At 36.8% G+C, this 18,597-nt stretch overlaps 3 protein-coding genes across 3 annotated transcripts; 1 reads left to right on the top strand and 2 right to left on the bottom strand.

Moving 5' to 3' along the window:
* Positions 1–3,081: 3,081 nt before the first annotated feature.
* LOC134842486 (bone morphogenetic protein 2-like) lies at positions 3,082–7,710 on the top strand. The gene is made up of 3 exons (XM_063858848.1): positions 3,082–4,580; positions 5,311–5,982; positions 7,243–7,710. The coding sequence occupies exons 1-3, from the start codon at positions 4,211–4,213 to the stop codon at positions 7,491–7,493; spliced, it is 1,293 nt and encodes a 430-aa protein (XP_063714918.1). The 5' UTR covers positions 3,082–4,210; the 3' UTR covers positions 7,494–7,710.
* A 6,943-nt stretch (positions 7,711–14,653) lies between these two features.
* LOC134842228 (small ribosomal subunit protein eS21-like) lies at positions 14,654–15,061 on the bottom strand. The gene has a single exon (XM_063858470.1). The coding sequence runs from the start codon at positions 15,029–15,031 to the stop codon at positions 14,783–14,785; it is 249 nt and encodes an 82-aa protein (XP_063714540.1). The 5' UTR covers positions 15,032–15,061; the 3' UTR covers positions 14,654–14,782.
* A 507-nt stretch (positions 15,062–15,568) lies between these two features.
* On the bottom strand, positions 15,569–18,519 carry LOC134841294 (ruvB-like 1). The gene is made up of 4 exons (XM_063857188.1): positions 18,049–18,519; positions 17,473–17,608; positions 16,791–17,055; positions 15,569–16,300 (listed from the first exon to the last, which is right to left on the bottom strand). The coding sequence occupies exons 1-4, from the start codon at positions 18,502–18,504 to the stop codon at positions 15,784–15,786; spliced, it is 1,374 nt and encodes a 457-aa protein (XP_063713258.1). The 5' UTR covers positions 18,505–18,519; the 3' UTR covers positions 15,569–15,783.
* Between the last annotated feature and the right edge of the window lie 78 nt (positions 18,520–18,597).

The raw sequence follows: 18,597 nt of genomic DNA, 5'->3' as shown, positions 1-18,597 counted from the left end.
AAACCTTACCATCGGTATTCCCTATCTTAATACATTGTAGACTCTAGACCCAACCTTAATACATAGCTTGCTGACCGGATGCTCTATTCCCTATCTTAATACATGGGGGTCAGCAGGCACCCCCCCCCCCCCCCCCACTTCAGCTCCAACATCTACTACTGCTGCACCATGAAAGGTATTAAATAACGAGTTAACAATCATTGAAGGACAGTTTGATTGTAAAATAAAATCAGACTTAGCAATTGCAGAAGTCTCAGTTAAAATAGAATTAAAAATGGAAACACGATCAGCTTGATCCCGAAGCCATTTAACTTTTAAATTGACGTTGGAGGGTGGGTGCAATAGTCACTGCAGAAGAATTAATAATCAATGTAACACAGTAATGGTCTGAAGCTAGTGTTCTGTCGAGTGCGACAAAATTTGTAACCCTGTGGTTGAAGAATATCAAATCTAGTTCATTGCCACCAACGTGAGTGGGGCCAGAACTGTATCGATAAAAACCCATTTCCTCCATACTAGATAATAAGGCTTCAGAAGAATTACACGACTTATTAACTGGAATATTGAAATCCCCAATAATGTAACACCATTTGTATTGTAGCGCGTAATGTGTAACCAGCTCAACCAAATCATTTAGGAAAATTTAACATGAAGAATTAGGGCAGCGATATAAAACAAAGATGCATACATTCATGTCTGTAAGTGTAAATTCAGCGACCAAGAATTCCCAAATATTACTTATTGACTCCTCAATTAGCTTAATTCGGAAAGTGTTGAGATAGAAAATTCCAATGCCCCCACCCCGTGTGGGACGATTGTTACCATTGTAGTTATAATTACAAGGCTTCGCAAGATTTACGTAAAATAAGCTATCTTCAGATAACCAAGTTTCAGTAATTGCAAGAAAAGTGACTTCATTTGCAAGTAGGTACGAATAAATTGAATCCGTCTTATTACATATTGATCGAGCATTCCACAGTGCACAAACATGAATACTCGTCTCTGATTGTCAATTGAGCGATTTCAGCCAAGTTCTGGCTTCTTCGTTCAGGAAACAATGACGTGCTATAATACTCTCAGGCCAAGTCTCTGCTTTCTCGGCGACGATACTTTCATTCACTGGAATGACTACATGGAAAGATTTCATATCTGCCCTTTTTGAAGGCAGCTCACGGCAACCAAGAAGAGTAAGGTTCTTTTCTTTGCAGTAATCGTTAAGCATGGTCGTGTCAACAATAGAAGAAACTCGGCTAAGGAAATAATGCCTTCTTTCCTCCCGCTCCGAAAGTTTCACACCTTTAATGCTTGTAGATGCAGGCGATGTGCCAACAAGAACCGGTACCTTCACAGGCGAAGTCCGCCGTCGTTTTTCAGTACGTGTAACAGATACTTGGGACGAAGTACTATCCACTTGGACAACTTTTGTTCAATTTCGCTACATTTGCAAACGTCTCTGGGTTCGAAGTAAAATTTTGCGATTTCAGGCTCTCTACGTCTTTTTCAAGTTTATAAATTTTGTTCATCTTTAACAAAATTTGCTCGAAAATGGACAGTATACTTATCTTAGAGCAGTCAGGGCACCTCCACTGAACTGAACCACATGTCACGGCTGCAGAGGTCAATCCAATACAGGCTCCCTTGATGCATCGTGATCGACACATATCACAGGATAGCACATCATCATCGTCAGCAATTGTTGATTCGCAGCAAGAACATTTATGGGAATGACCATTGCCATTCCCGATCATTTCCATTTTTATATGAAACTATTTAATAAGTTTATCACAACAATTAGTCTAAATCACTATAAAGACCCTATTTTGAGTAATTTTTGCGCACCTTTTGTGCGACCCTATTATAAGCATTTTTATGCAAAGTTTTGAAGCAAGAAGCCGAAAACGCGTTTTTATGCATGTTTTGGAACTACTTCGCCACTCTCCTTTCAAAGTTAGTAAAAAAGGACCGAAAGCGCCTTCAAAAAATTGTAAGGTCAAACAGTATAAAAAATGGCTGTCTTAAAAAGTATGAAAGAGATAAATCCCCCATAACCCCCGACCTCCACTCATAAGTCCGCTGCTGCATCGTAGCTATTTCCTAAGTTTCAATAACAGTGTGCAACTTTGAATAAATTATCAAACAAAAAGTAAGAAAAAGTTGACTTTTAGTCAAAACTTGTTTCAAATTAAGCCTGAATGAAATTATTTCGAATGCAAAACTTCGTTTTGTCTATGCTTCCAAGTAACTCTCTGCTCAGAAGTGAGAAAATCTGGTCAAAAAGTTCATTCTAGCATGAACACGGCGCCTGAACATTTTGGACATATCTCGGTATTTTCATAAACTTAATGACTCTATAGCCCTGAGGATTGTTGTGATTTGCGACCATTGATTACGTTCAATACATACACACAGGTGGATTATTTTATTATAGATTAGATGGAGCAATTCTGAAGATTTGAGAAGAAAGTTTAGATTTTCGCAGTTTTTCTTTATCATCGCGCGCGCCGTGCCGCAAAAAATTGGCGACGTTTTGTGTTGGCTTCTTTATCGAAAATTATATAATTCGCATGCTCGTTAAAGATGTGTTCACTTCAGATTAAAAACTTACAAGTTATGAGCCATATTCACATCATAGCTGCAGTTTATTACCGTGCTGTTTATGCACTAATTAAGATGCGTCGTCACATTGGTGCGAAAATTAGATTCTAAATTGGAAAGAAAATATGGTAAAAAACGACAGAATTAAAATTGGTAAGACAAGACGGTACAATTGATCATTTTAGCATTAGACACTTGACTATGCAGACTATTTGATGTGTAGCTAAACTTACAAACGTAATTGATTATTTGTGAAAAATAACTCAATTTTTTTTATTAATTAAGCGATGGCTTGAAGCATTTTTATCAGTCCAATTAACTCGACTACAATTGTCTTAACATCGTTTTGACATGCACTGAAGTAATGTTTTAAACTTGTTCAACTCTTGAAATTACAAACAATTTCCGTGCTTTGTTTAGTTTGTGTTTTACCATTTAGAAAACATAAAAAGATGTTTTCATTCTAAAATCCAAATTCAAAAGAAATATTTTTATGCAGTTAGCGAAAGTCAAAACAGTCTCCGTTGTACCAGCATAGTTAATTTTAAATCACAAGTTTAGCTAATTTATGCTTATATTATAAACATATAGTTATAAGATAAAAAGAGCATATTTTTGGCAGAAGAGCCGTCGATAACTTCATAAAATATTAAATTTAAATTAGATTTTATCACTTCGTCCGAGCCATTTGTCCCCGATTTTTAAATGCTCTTCAGTTTTTGCGATTTGAATTCTCGAGAGGTTAGAGCTCTTTCGTAACATTTGTTCGACGACTAATTTCTGTACATTTAGTGCTTCACTTCAAATTTATTACCAAACATTAATCAACTTTCACGAAGAATCAGCAAGCGCCAAATTTAAAAATATTAAGAAAATTTATCAAAAGTAGAAATCAATAATAACGGGTTAGGCGTGAGAATCCTTTTTGGGAGAGAAATTCAATTTAGTTGATATTCAGAAATCGCAGAGATTAGCGTGGCGAGCTTAGTCTATATTATTGTATCAAACCCTGCCAAAAAACGTCACCTGGTAATTTATTTCCTTTTTATTAGACGTCACAAATTTTTAAGCCGAAGTTTTAAGAGCACCCAAAATATATTAACGAGGGAAACCCAGCGCTAGATACGATATAAATCGACAGGACTGAAAGTTGGGAACAAAGTGCGACTTTAAAATTGGAGATTCAATTTGGAAAACGCGGCTCGATAAAATCATTTGCTTCTTAGCCCTTCTCTCGCTAACTCAATATACCCCCTAACGATGGGATTATAAGTTTGTGTCATTTATGGATCCTTAAAAAGCGCGCCCAGATACTCCAGATTAGTTAAAACAACTGCGCAATCATACTTGGAAAATCTCCGCTAGAGCTACCTGAAACTTCTACCTTCCTATTCGCTACACTAGCCCCGCAGAGAGTACGTTATAGTCACAAATTCGGAACAGACACGAAACTAAACTGTGACAGGATACCAAAACAAAATAAAACAACTCTTTCCTTTTCCTCTCTCTCCTCTGGTCGCTACTAGGGATATCAGAATCCATAGAGGAGCCAGCTGACCTACTTGTACTGTAAAAACAACCCAGTTCCAATTCAAATCCGACATGATAGCAAATTATGATACGGTTACATAACTTGTTCACGTTCTGCCTTTATCTCGCGCCCTTGCTCGGGCTGCGTATGTTGGGATCCCTAACGTCGGCAATCGATTCCAAAACCCAAGACACCAAACCCGATGACGAATTCGAATTTCCTACAGCCGATCCTGGCACTCTTAAAAGCCGCCTCACTTTCAAATCCGGAGGACCTTTGATACGGGAGCAAGTACCCTCCTTTGCAGGACCCGGAGATTCCCTGAAGACACTGGGAAGTAAAGTTTTGCTGCCAGATTTTCTCAGAAGTATTTATTCGAGGGCGGCAACAGAAGGAAAACTGACAACGCCATACGACAATGTAAACGAGATCAAGATATACCCAGACAAATCAGGTGATAACATTGCTTGTACGAAGCTCTTAAATTAGGATATCAAGATAACTCAGCACATCGTAATGCAACGTATCAAAATTACTGGAGCATATGATTACCCGATTTATTTTTCTTAGAAATCAGCTTAGATACATTCACGCGCAGTTTCTGCCCCAGTAAGAACCTGAAGTTCGAATCCGAACATTTCAAGGTTCAAGCCAAAAGGTTGTTTGGCTCTTTTCCACTCCCCCCACTTGAGTTTCAAGTTTGAAAAACTATTTTAACATATTGCATTGAAATTAACCATGGTGAAAAAACTTACTAATAAGAAATTTCTTAACAATTTTTGATTGCAACTGGAATTAGAGTTCCAATTTTTTAAACTGTCCAACATTTTGTCAAATTGAACCATTTTTATCCTTTAAAACTCGCAGTGGGGGGGATTCACATCAAGGAGAGCATCTATGATTTTCAGAGGACAAGATGAACTTTCAAATAAGTTTCCAAATAATTTCTAAGCTGTTCGCGGATAATTTCTTTTACACAGAGGCGAAGCGGAGCTTTGAAATTACAGCGTCGCCAGAATATGCTAATGATGTGGTAAATATTTTCTTTTATTTCGATAAGAATATGCCAAATACAATTTTTCAAATAATCGCCGCCGTAACGCATTATTATTTTCAGCAGAGCTAACTATTCACCACACAGTATGTATTGGTATTCGTCTTAATTTTCAAATTAAATTTTTCAGGTGTGGGGAATAAATACACTTTCTCATTTGCAATTACGGAGCTGGAATCCCATGAAAGTATAATTGCGATTGAGCTGAGATTCTTCACAAAGAGCAATTTCTGGACCTATGGAAAACGTCTAATCCACGTGTACCAAGTTGTACCCTCGTTCCCCAAGCCACAAAATTCAAAATTTAAAAAAGAACTGCAGCACTATTTCAGCATATATTTAACTTCAGTCACAGTTAACTACTTAACGTCACAGCAACATGTGGTAAAAATAGACCAGTCACTGTTAATGAGCGAAGAAACATCAAAGAAACAGAAGGTGCGATTGGTTCTAAGTCCCGACGAGTTGCCAGTCGGTTACATTGAAAACACGAATCACCACACGAACCGAGAGTTCCATGCCAGCATATTTCGGAACCACGACGACGCCGAGTGGTCTCAGAGGTCACTAATCGCATTTTACTTAAGGGACGAGCTGAATGTCGTGGACGCGAGTGAAGCAGTCGTATATCCGACAGTGCTCCCATTGGTTGACGAAGCCAGCGAGCACAAGGGCGACTCGGAGCTGAGAACGAGACGCTCGAGTTTTGCGAGACGACCCGACAGGCCCTGTCGCCTAGTTCCGTTCATAGCCAACTTCACTGAAATTGGATGGACCAAGGAGTTTGTGATAGGACCTGAAAGTTAGTTCAACATAGTATTTACGTTTTTCCTTCGATTAGCTTCATTGTTAACAGTTCGCTAGTGCAATTATATTGGCAACATAACTGCTTGAGCTGTTATATTCCTATATTCCTCAAAATTCTCACAAAAAATTATACCCAAAATAGTTTTTAATTATTTACCAATGATAAAATAATTGCTTTCGCAATGAATCTTCAGCGTCCGCTTTTGGCCGCCTCGACCTAGATTTTTACCATTAAATTTGGATCTCTCAAACTATTTCCCCCGTTTTGCAAAAAAGGGGGGATTCGTTACTAGGCACAAAATTTTCATACGCTTAACCGTTGAATTAATTGTTTATAGGGGCAGATTCGTTGCTAGGTACCTAAAGGGGGGGGGGGGGGGTAGTTAATGAGTTCCTTAAATTTTAAGCAGAGCGTCGAAGTGTTGGACAAACAATCTGAAACCGATAGTACTCTACAGGAAAGAAGGATAAAAACACATTAAAATGACGACAAGATAAATCAGTGGCGCATTTTTGGTACCAACATCAAACTTTTTCTAAAGGCGCCTTTGGAAGTCCAAAAAGTACACCAAAAAGAGCTCGGAAAATCCATTCGGTCAACCTAAAAAATCACTCCCCCCCCTCGAAAAAAAAATCCTAGATCCGCTCCTAAAACAAATTTGAAGAATAAATCACATCAAACCAACCCAAAAAAAAGGACTACATCATTTCACGGGCGGATCTAAGATTTTCTCGAAAGGGAGGGGGAGAGGGGACTTCAGGTCGACCAAATTGATGTTCTGAGCTCTCCCAAATCCCTATGAAGGCCCTATTCAAATCATATTGGCATGCGCTGCAGGCTAAATTTAAAAATAACAGGCCAAAATAAGCGTTTTTAGGCACTTTTCGGAAAATGTTGACCAAAAAACCGCGATTTTCGGCGCCCTCAAAATTCGTATAAATTGGCGCCAAAAGCGCTTTAGAAAAATTTTAGGGTCGGCCAGTCATTTTATGGGTTAAATTAGTCACAAAGGGGGACCCTTTGGGTCGGCAGGTGGTCGAATCCCTTTAACCAGGTACGCAAAAATCTCACTAGTATAGAAACTTTAAGACAAAACTAGAAAAAAGGGGTAAAAATTATGTGACATGTTTCAAACATTGCAAAATTCACCCAGTACATTCATGCGTTTCGGCCCTTTATGCTACAATATAGCACGTTTCCTGAGTACAAAATATGATAATGGAGAAAACTCCTGATATAATTTTACTGTTTCAGCGTTCGAGATGAACTTATGCATGGGTGACTGCCCTTGGCCAAACGACCAGAGATTCAATGCCACAAACCACGCCATCATGCAGGGCACATTCAGTGCCTTCCAGAGCTACGCCGGCAAAGTTAAAGTTCCTCAGCCATGCTGTGTGCCAGACAAACTAATGCCCCTGCCCCTATTGTACATGGAACCCTCTCAAAACGTCATTTTGAAGACATTTCGCGATATGGTAGCCGCTCACTGTGGATGCTACTAATTACATGCCAAGATAACTATACAAAAAAGCATTAAATTTGAGTCAAACCTGCCGCTTAGAAAGAGATCTGGTTAAGAGACGTAATGTTCTGAGGCGGAAAAGTTTTATTTTTACCCAATTTTGCTGCAATTTAACAGTTTGTAAAGATTTAAGTTCAACGTATTCAGTTTGAATTGTTAATAATGGTAGTTTATTGAGTTAAATAGTTTTTTCTCCATTTTTAGAGCTCCTGTGAATTTAAGCCAAAAAATGCATGAAAAATGTTTACTCTGATTTTCGGTTCAACTTGATCATTAAAGTGTCAGCTGCAAAAATTCAGACAAAAGAAGCATGGCACAAGCGAAAATGTCGGCCAGAGCTCTACAAGCGCTTTAAAAAATAGCCCAGAAAAACAAGTGTTTAAAATAAAAGGTTCAAAAACTACGGGATTCGAACCTCGGAGCGGCAGATTAAACGTCAACTGTCTCACTTGATCAGCCAGTAATTTTTTATGCACTTAGAAACAAGCAGCATTGATAGCACTGTAATTGATCGGCTACTCGCATGCTATTTAAAATAGCTTTTAATAAGCGTTAACAATTTTTAGGGAGTAACTAGCGGTTTTGAAAGTTTGAGAACAAAATTTTTGAACACATAGGTGAAGTGGAGCTTCGATCTACTTGCGATGCTACACAAACCTAGCATTACAAGATAGCAGAGAAAAATCAAAACAATTGAATAAAAGCCGAAACAACCACAACTACAAAAATTTATTGATGCTGTCTCCAAGGATGTTCAGTTCGAGGAAAACACATCAAGCAAAACGCGATCGCCGGCGTGAAAAATAACAGTTAAGATAAATTCAAGAAACGACCAATTTGGGCACACTCCCGTTGAGCCAAAAGCATAATTGTTGTCATGAGAAATTGAATAACAAAGATCTGAATTAATCTTTTTGGTTCCGAAGGTAAGTTGGAGGGAATAGGGGGGGGGGGGGGGGGTTATGTTTTTCTTCAATCGACACAAAACTAAGTCATTTAGCCGATAAAACATTTGCCGAAACTATTAAGGTCGAATAAAGCTTTAAAGCGAAAAACAGTAAAACATACTAAGTCAGGGGTAGTAAGTTTACGAATAGGAGGAGTAAATCCAAAACTTTTGGAGCAGCAATGCCAATTGCCTACAGCACAAGTCGACAAATTAGACAAGCAATAAGCCGACAATCTTTTTTGAAAAGGAATATTTCAAGTTTAGAAATAGAACATGTACTGGCTGGCCGGATTCGACCCTAGGACCTTTGCCATCAAGCTATCGAATGACTTTCGTAATCTGAAAGTGATTTAGTAGAACAAGTTGGTAGCATAAAAAATTCTGTTTTCAACTTGATAACGCTCGCTAATCGGAAGCGTAAAAAAACATAATATGTAAATATCCCGACTTCTTTTTCAATCGATCATGTCAGACAATAATTTTAACAACAAAAACAAGCAGATCAAGATAATAAAGCCAGAAATTAGTGTAAACAAACTCACTAAGCTGCTAAAAAACGCAGAAACAATTTCTGAAAGGTAATGCGATAAAATGAGCAACCTATACAAGCCATAAAAACTGATCGATAAATTATTAAATCGCTTTGGCGCCAATTGAATTTCCTGAATCGTTCAAGATTATTATTTTTGTTTAAAATAACCTTTATTTGAAAAACTGAGAGAAAAGGTAACTTCTATCTTCATTACGAAATCTTCGCTTTTCAACTTCCCCAATATGCGAAAAGTTTAGAAAGAAACCTTTTGTTTTTCCTTTCGATTGTTATGAAAAACGGCACGCCCACTAGTTAGGCTTTTCCAATTATATTTAATCTCTCTGCTAGACTATAAAAAATAACTCATACTAAAAACTGTTACTCAAGTAGGTCGGGATAAAATAAAAAACCAAATTGTTAAAACTAAATTCACTTTTAAAGTTAAAGTGTATTAAGTTTATTTTCTCGAGCTTTAATCGAACTGCCGACTCAGAAATTTTGATCAAAAGAACAACATGTGTTTCTTCTGATAAAAAGAACAACATGGAACTTATTCGATGTAAATAATAGCTATACTTTGTTCAATAACGGGTGAAAGTTCCCTTTCCTTTATCCTTGAGAGAATTAGCACTTAATCAATCGAAATAATTGAGAAACGCTAAACTTGTGAATGCCCTGCATAAAACTACAAAAAGCCCGAATGACCAAGCCACTTCAAATTTCTCAATCGCTTCGTATTCACTGAGTATAAAATCTAACTTTCAATAACTTCGCTCAGCGAAAATTCGTACTGAAATTTTGCATGCAACTGAAATTACTACTAAAGCTGTTTACATAGAGGCGAAGCTTCGTTTCGCAAATACTGGCGAGAACACAACAAAAACCAGCTCTATTAAGTGCAATAAAAAATTAGTAAAGCCTCGAGTTAAAAAAAAATCGGCTACGTCTCGGATTTGATTTGCGACCTAGAGATTATGAGTCGTAGATATAAAAAAAAGGTTCGTACAAATACACTACGCTGATCGCTAGTGTAAATTTGATATATCACTTGACACAAGCTAATGTTTGTTAAATTTCTTGAAAGAAAACACCCTCAACCAAAACTTCGTTTGACTCTCGGTGATCGTAACAACGGAATGGTTTTCATAAAATTTTTCTTTTTTAAGTTAAAGTAAAAACAATCTGTTTAAATATATTGATCTAAACTGCTAGAAGAAAACTGTGTTTTTGCTGGCAAATCAGTGAATGCGTGTATACGCTTTATTGTCATCCCAGATATTTATTATTTCTAATGCAACGAAACACGCGATTTTCATTGAAGAAACATAGCAACAGACAGTTGGAAAAGAGCCAGTAAACGCAAGTAAAAAAACATCGACTTGTTTTTTGAAAATAATCACTTTTCGAAATTCCACCGAAAAATTCTTTGACTTTCTAGATCAAATCATGATTGACACTACTTTGATTAAATTGACCCAATTTGAGAAAACTCGATCAATAAGTAAATTTTTTATTTCCCTCGGAAATCTGAAATTCAATATACACTTTCGAAACTAGGAATCAATCACACTTTTGGTGGCCTTTACTCTTATACTGTTCGATAGTGGAGTTTGCCTTCCTTCTAACAACGGAAAAGAACTGAAGTTAAAAAGGAATAAGTCAAACCTCGAAAAAACAAATTTGAGCCTGGACAAATTTGAAGACTTTTCCTAAAATTAAAAAAAAAAAAAATTAACACGATCTATATGGGAGTCTGAATTACGTTCATCGACTCTTAAAAACTAAAATGCAATATAACACAAGCGTTGCATGTGTAAACACAGGAAAATTTAAGCTGTCAAGTAAACTGGAAAACGTTCACTTTTTTATTGTCCTGATATTTCATTTTTCAAATAGGTAAAAGGGCTTCACGACTCATACAGAAAAAAGGAATTATTAAAAAACAAGAAAAAACCATTCTGAGAATTTACAAGACTACTCGTATATCAGGGCAAATCCCTGAACGTTCCGACTGTCCCTTAATTCATATCGAATAGTTTTTGGGGAAAAAAATCATTGAAAACCTTTAAATTTTGGACAAAATCAAAGTGTCAAGACAATACGATATGGCAATTTCTCTTGAATTGTAATAGACCAGTACTGATTCAAAAGGAAACACATCGAAATGTAAGATATATGTCAGTGTTACATTAGACTCGAAAAAAATTACTTGGACGGAAACTCGTTTAGTCAAAAAATAAAATTTCGTTAGAAAATTGGAGCTATGACACCTTTTGGAAGTTAAATATTGTAAACTAAACCCCCACACAACCAACCACCAAACAAACACAGATATAATTTTTTTGTTTTTCGCCTATCGCAAGATGTAGTATAGGTCCACTGAGCCAATATAATATCAATCGAGACCTTTCAATCCGAATAGCGAGAAAAAACAGAAAATATAACTCGCAGAAAGTTAGACGAACTTTTAACCTCAAAAAAGTCTATGTTTCGATTTGATAACGCTTCCCTAGAGCTCGGCACTTCTTCTGACGCAACTAGAACATAGGAAATGAGGCGGAGTCCCTTTAGTCAGAACAAATCAACATTAAAAAGCTTTATCGTCTAAGACTTTATACATTTATATCGAATGTTCAACTTGAGGAAAACATTCCGAGAAACAGAGTTTACAGCTTTAAATTAGTATTCAAAAATAATATCGATCTCCGTCTAAGACGACAAACCTTAAGTAGACGATCGTTAAACAGAAAACAAAATTGGAATGAAATACTGAGCAATACATATTTGCAACTCGAAGATTTCCCCCTTCTGAAGCACAAAAGCATTGAAATCTACTTCCCGAAAAAAAGTATATTTAGATTTCATAACGCTTGCTAATCGCACCTGCAAAAACATAAGAAGTTATCATAACACCCTTGCTAATCGCAAGTGTAATTAATACTTCAGAAAAAATCAGCTTCTCTGCTTCTAAATCGATCGAAATTTCCACCCTGATTACAAATTTATACTCCTCAAAAAGAGCGTAGACGAGAACAATATCAAATAGGGAGAACATCAAGATCATAAATAAGCAATCATATTGAACTGGTTAACAGATCTTTAATAAGAGACTAATTTTTTCATGCATCAGTGGTTTTCAGGGAAGAAAATGGACAAAAAAACTGTTTGTTTACAAAGATCGCATATTTGTAAACAGCGTATTTCTACAATGTGGAAATTTTTCATAAAGGTATTAACTTGTGGTTTTCTTCTTACGTTAGCCATAGCTTAGTTAACCTTAAATAATTAACCTTCAGGTTAGGCCTGAGGCTGGTCAAATAAAAAGAAGATGGTCAACCTATAGAATGACTCAATCAGACAATTAAATTAAGGAACTAAGTGGATTGATACCGCCGCAATCAAAAAACCGGAAAAATTTAAATATGGAATCTAAAAAGGAAGCATAGCCAACACAAAGTTGGAAAAGCGTATTAACACAAACTCTTTAAATTTCACGATTTATCATTCTCAAATTCGATAAAATTAACCCAATTTAAGAAAACTTGATTAATGTGTAAACATTTTATTCCGCTAGAAAATCTTAAAACTGACAGCCTTTCGAAACTAAAAATCGTTCACTTTTTTCGCTCCATTTCTGCTTTCGTAATTGGAGAGCGCATTTTACCTCATTTTTAGCAGATGAATTTAAATTGAACCCAAATCATGCACATACACCTAAATCCATTCATAAATGCATTAATATGTACGAAAGCACTTCAGTACTTATTAGAGCATTATAAGACTTTTTCCTGAAAAAAAAATAAACAAAAAATCATCAAAACCTAAATAATACGAATTCACTTCATATTTTACACAAAACAAATTGAAGAACAACAGCAAAATAACACCAATCAGAGCTCACTTAACCTATCACTGCATCAGCAACCGACCGCACTCACATTAGTGAAATTTGAAATTGAAAAAAAAAACGAACTGAAAAGTAAGCCGATAGATCTTGTCAAAAACCAGGAAGCAAAAAAAACAGAAACGAACCGTTTGAAACTCCATGTGAAACAACGAACCTATAGCCCCTTACTTTTAGAGCCTCAACACAGCGCTATACCTATACCATAAGCAGCTGCATGACTTTTATTGATGTTTTATACAGAGGAAAAGCTGCGCTTCGCAAACACAAGCAAGGAAAATGCAAAAAGAGCTATACAAAATGAGCAAAACAAAATGAAATTAAATACACCTTAATGAAAAAAGAGCAAAACAAAATGAAATTAAATACACCTTAATGAAATAAAATAACCCTAGTAATCTCTCTGCTTAAGTAGAAAATTAGCTGTTAATTTCAAGAAGAAAACTACAAAGCGCTCTTTAAATTGAATTTTTTAATCTCACGTTTGGGTGGGTAGTTTTTGGAAAAATAATATTCTCAAAAAACGATCAAAAAATCAAAAACTTTTTCTAAATCCATAAACTTTTCTCCACCAAAGCATAGGAATAGCTTCTTATGCAGTGAAAACTTCCACGCCCTGATTTTTAGATTGAACCCTTAACATCAGATTTAGCTAGTAGTTTCCGAGAATAGTGATAATAAAACGGTAAAAATTTCAAAAAATGGGTTTTCCTGATGTCCATATCGGCATTTCAAAAAAAAATAACGGTGAAATAGATTACACAGGCAAAATCTAAGCACCATGTTAAATTGAATGAACTATCAAACTCAGAATCAGCAGGTTAGTTTTTTAAGAAAAAAAAAATTCCAAAACACTGGCAATATTTCAAAATTGGACATTTTCTAAGGCCATATTTTTTTCAAAAGCAGGGCGTAAGATTCACAACTGTTTTTTTTTGGTTTCGGTTATAAAATTCAAAATTTCAAAAAATGGGCTTGTTTAAGTCCAGAACTTCTTTCTACTGAATGGGGGAATAACCGCTAGAGAAGACGAGATCCCCATGATTTGTTCTTTTGATTTAAACCTTTTATCTCAGATTTGTGCATTTAAAAATTGAGAAAATGAAAAAATTCAACACAAACGAGTCAAAAATTCCCATACTGAAACTTTCGAAGGCCGTAGAATGTGTGGTAAAATGAAAAGATACGAGCAAAATATGCAGGCACAAATGCTTGTCTATTGGTACATTTTTTTGACAAACGGTTAAAGTTTTTGAGAAAAATCGAAACTTGCAAAAATGCAACATCTTCCAAAGCAACGCAAAAAAAAACAACAAATTCCATACATTTTCATAATACCTGTTTTTTCAAACAGGTCCTAATACTAGCCAAAAACAAAGCAACAACATCTGCTAATTACTTGCTTATGATTAAGAGACCTTAAAAAATGATTAATTTGAAATATACCAAAAGAGCCACCAAATGAGCACTTTTCTTCTTCCTAATAATACACTACGCTTCGCTTGTAATTTTAAAAAAATTCGTAATAATACCCTACGCTTCGCTTGTTCCTATAAATTACAGCTAAAATTCTGAGTTTTTGTATGAAAAATTCTTTAATGCAAAAAATCTAGATCCGGATAACAAGGCACTTGTTTTCGCAAGTGTCTTTAGGCAATTACCACACACCTTTGATATTTCAACAAAAAAAAGATGATTCAATCTTATAAATTTCACTTGCCAGTTAACTTTGCTACTTTCTGAGCGTTAAAAAACTCTTTGGACCAAATTGAATTTGCGTATCTGGTTCAATCAATGCACATAAGTCACAAGCAACCGATCATACCAGATTCACTCAGTTCAATGAAACCATCATTAGTCCATTTATTTTTTCGTCTGTTTTTTTTACATCTTCTTGGGCATGATGGCGTCCCTCTGTGCGAGGCGCATGATTGAGTCATCGCTCTGACCCATACGTCTCACTCGCCCACAGATGGCGTATGTCTTGAACGTGTTAGTCCTCACGCCGTTCGCATCCACATCCACTATATTGAGCTGGATGCAGGCGTGGTCCTTAGCTGCCAGAATGTCGTTCGTTTCACTACACTTCCTCGGAATGTACAAGTCCACAAGTTCTCTAGCTTCGTTCTCCATTTTAGATAAACTGAAGAGATATTCAAGCGAGATCTGAAAACAAACGCGTAATTATACTAAGAACACCTTTTAGAGCTAGTGTAAAAAGTTATCACCTTGATAGATATCTTATCAATCGAACATAGCCAAGTGACAGTTGGAAAAGAGTAATAAACGCAAGGAACAAAAAAACTACATATTTTTGAAAAAAAAAACAATTTTCGAATGCAGACAAAAGTATATATACCCTTAAAGCTCTTTGAATTTCAAGAACAATTTATGATTTGTGCTTTTTTGATAAAATTAAACTAATTTGAGAAAACTGGATTAATAGGTAAAATTTTCATTCCGCTGGGAAATCTGATAATTAAATTCCGCTTTCAAAATTAGAAGTCGATCACGTTTTTCGTGACCTTTACGTTTTTGCTGTTCGATAGTGGAGTTTGCCTTCCTTTTAAAAAATCAAAAGCCGAACTGCGAAAAACCGACGTTAAGCGTAAAAAAATACATAGAAAACCCACCAAAGTTTGATCGAAAACCTACAGCTAAAAAACTTAATACTGCGACAAAATCAAGTTTGAAGTATATAGCAAAAATGTACAAATTTACATCATGAGTAGAACAAAAAAGAAATGTATGATACGATGATCACTACAAGATAAAATGAAGCAAAAAACTATTCAAGATTGCGCTCGAAAGTTCAGGCAGTAAGAGATCATTCTGACATCCGTTGAAATTGACTTAATACCATCATTACTCTTAAGAGACAATTCTCATTTCAAAAACTTGTCACTCTCTTCATGCAATATTTTTGCGGATTTCTTTGCATCTAAGAACATGCCTCCGACTTGTTCAATTTCTTCGCCTTCCACTTTATCCTTTCCGTTGATCTTGGCCAACAGGTTAGCCGGGGTCAACAATTGCACTGCGTACCTCAAGGTAGTTTTAATGGCCACCTGTGATAACATTTCAATTGCTGACTCCTCTATAGATATGGACTCTATGGTCGCTCTGATCTTGATGATGTGCTGCATTTCCTCTTGCGCATAAGGCAGCGTCTGGATGATCATGATTCGGTCCAGTAGATCCAGGGGCATCCCGTGAGCTGACACAATGTCGTCGGCCCCTTTGATTGCACACTTGCCCCTGTTGGTGGCGAAAATGACGATGGGAGCAATGGCGGACTCCAGTGCTCTATGCAGGTAGGTGAAACACTCCAGATCCAACATGTGCACCTCGTCGATGAAAAGGACGCCTGGAATCAGTTCCGCGATACCCTGGTCGATGTACCTAGAATTTTTTCGATGCAACTTCATTTGGGACACATTATTTTAAGTTGTACTTGGCACGAACCATCAAAATGCCAAAAAAAAAATCAAGAAAAAACTGTACTATGCCTTGAAAAAACTTCAAAAATAATATAAAGCTCGAAGACTGCTGGATTCACACCCATACCTCAGAATCAAGAATAATTTGACTTAAACAATTAGCCATGGCACCATCCCTCTAACAACTCTCACGCATACTTTCTTCTTAGATATCAGACAGAAAAGATTGTTTCAATAAATATATAGCTAGATCACATGCTGTTAACAAAACGTACACAAGCTTTGCACAAAAATTTGCTTTGAAATGCGCGGCTTGGGGAAAAACGGTTACAAACTCGCCAGGGCAATTAATACAAAACAAATAAGTCTTGATTTCCTCGTTGGTCCCCATCTGCTCTTTTGTTAACTTGAAAATAATAAAATGAAAAATTCGGAACCGAGGCAGTGCGCACCTGTTGACCACTTTGTTGATCTCTTTTCTCAATTTGTCTGTGATTTCCGTCTTCTTCGGCTTCACCAGCCCCTCCATGATAGACATGACATCCTGACCTCCTCCCTGGGGTCTGGCATTGGCTATGTCCAGATCATGCAGAGTGACATCCTGCACTACCTCTTTCTTCTTATGCACGTCGCCCTTCGGAATCGGAACATACTCCTCCGCCTCCAGGTCAAACTCAGTCGCGTAGTTATCACAACGACCTTGTCTCCTTACGGCTCCTGCACAGCAGTACAATATAGTAAATCTAATAACATGCAGTTTACCTAAATTGACCAAAAATTCAAGTGGCGCAGTATGATTAACGAACTCTTCATTGCTTCAACTCAAAAAAAATACACCGACTAAAAATGAAAAAAAAATCTGTATTTTTAGTTGCTTTAATTAAATTACTGTGGTCAGAACATTCTGCACTTACTGCACAGAAACTGGCTATCATTTTTTATTACGGGCTTTGACAATTTTTTCTTGTCAATTTAAGGTACTGAAAATAAGCTATGAAAAGAGAACATGATAACAAAAACGTGCCTAAATATTTTGTCTCTATTTAATTTCTGTATTTTGATCTATATTTTGATCTCTTGACTTCACTTTCTGTCTGATCTGGTCAATTGTCTTGCCTGTCGTCTCATGCATACCTGTGTTGGACTCGATGTAGATGACGTCACCTGGCTCCACTTTCTCCTTCTGCAGGCTCTCGTACACCGAGGGGTCCAGCTTCAGCTGCTTTGTGCCCTTGGCAGTCTTCAGCCCAATCACTACATGACTCACCACCTAGACAAATCATACAGAAATAAAACTAACACAAAATATGTCAACTGACAAAAAAATCAAGATTCCATGGAGAAAGTACCTGAAAAAAATCCAAGCAACAGTCATTCTTTTAAATCAAGGAAGTTCGGTAAAAAAACAGTTCGGTACTGAGCTGGATTTTTAAAGCTCGGTAAAATTCAATCAAAAATATTTCATTGGCAACCGCAATATTTGACAGTTTGAATAGCTTGATTGGCAAAACTAAGAAAATTAACCTCAACATAATTGATAATTAGGGCATTTACGATAAACAGGATACATCCTTGTCAGTTTCAGTGCAGAGAAGCCATCATGAAAACGATTAAATGTCACAGCTTCTCAGTTGCTTCAGGATTTTTCTCAATTTAAAAGATTCTCACCATCTTCAAAACTCATGACAATGAAACCAATCTAAGACTTACTTTTCCATATCCTCCTAAAGAGTTCTCGGTCTCACATGGGGTCAATTCTGTCACTTCTCCCTCGTAGACTTCTTTCGTCTCTTTGATCCTTAGGCCAATTGCACGTCTGAAATTCTCCATCAGCACTTCCGTCTTCTTTATCTCCGCCGAGTACACTTCGCTCCCCACCATCGGACAGAAGGGTACTTTTGTCCCCAGCTCCTGTGCAATGGCCATCGCAATCGCAGTCTTTCCAGTGCCTGGGGGTCCCGCTAGCAAGACTGCCCTTCCCGCCATTTTCTTCCATTTGATCATGTCCACTACAATTCCAGCAGCCTCCCTCGCCTGTTCCTGGCCGACCAAACCGGAGGCCATAGCATGCGCAAAGCCATCATCTTTCAGCCCGAGACCCTTCACATGACTATGAGCTGCTATACGCTGGGTTTTAGTAGTACTTTTCACTTCTTCGATTTTCATTTTTCAGGCCAAAAACAATCTGAAAAAAAAAATGTTTATGATTATAGATTTCCAGACAACTTATTGACAAATGTGATGTTAAAATACGAGTAT

This window comes from Symsagittifera roscoffensis, chromosome 3, assembly GCF_963678635.1.
Source record: "Symsagittifera roscoffensis chromosome 3, txSymRosc1.1, whole genome shotgun sequence".
NCBI classification, from domain to species: domain Eukaryota; kingdom Metazoa; phylum Xenacoelomorpha; order Acoela; family Convolutidae; genus Symsagittifera; species Symsagittifera roscoffensis.
This window is presented reverse-complemented; position numbering and strand designations above follow the sequence as displayed.

Coding starts and splice junctions, on each gene's coding strand:
- LOC134842228 (XM_063858470.1), bottom strand. CDS start 15,031: ATGGAGAACGAAGCTAGAGAACTTGTGGACTTGTACATTCCGAGGAAG.
- LOC134841294 (XM_063857188.1), bottom strand. CDS start 18,504: ATGAAAATCGAAGAAGTGAAAAGTACTACTAAAACCCAGCGTATAGCA. Junction 17,056..17,472: donor CTACATCGAGTCCAACACAG/GTATGCATGAGA, acceptor ACTGCTGTGCAG/GAGCCGTAAGGAGACAAGGT. Junction 16,301..16,790: donor ATCAACAAAGTGGTCAACAG/GTGCGCACTGCC, acceptor AAAAAATTCTAG/GTACATCGACCAGGGTATCG.
- LOC134842486 (XM_063858848.1), top strand. CDS start 4,211: ATGATACGGTTACATAACTTGTTCACGTTCTGCCTTTATCTCGCGCCC. Junction 4,581..5,310: donor GATATACCCAGACAAATCAG/GTGATAACATTG, acceptor TAAATTTTTCAG/GTGTGGGGAATAAATACACT. Junction 5,983..7,242: donor GTTTGTGATAGGACCTGAAA/GTTAGTTCAACA, acceptor TTACTGTTTCAG/CGTTCGAGATGAACTTATGC.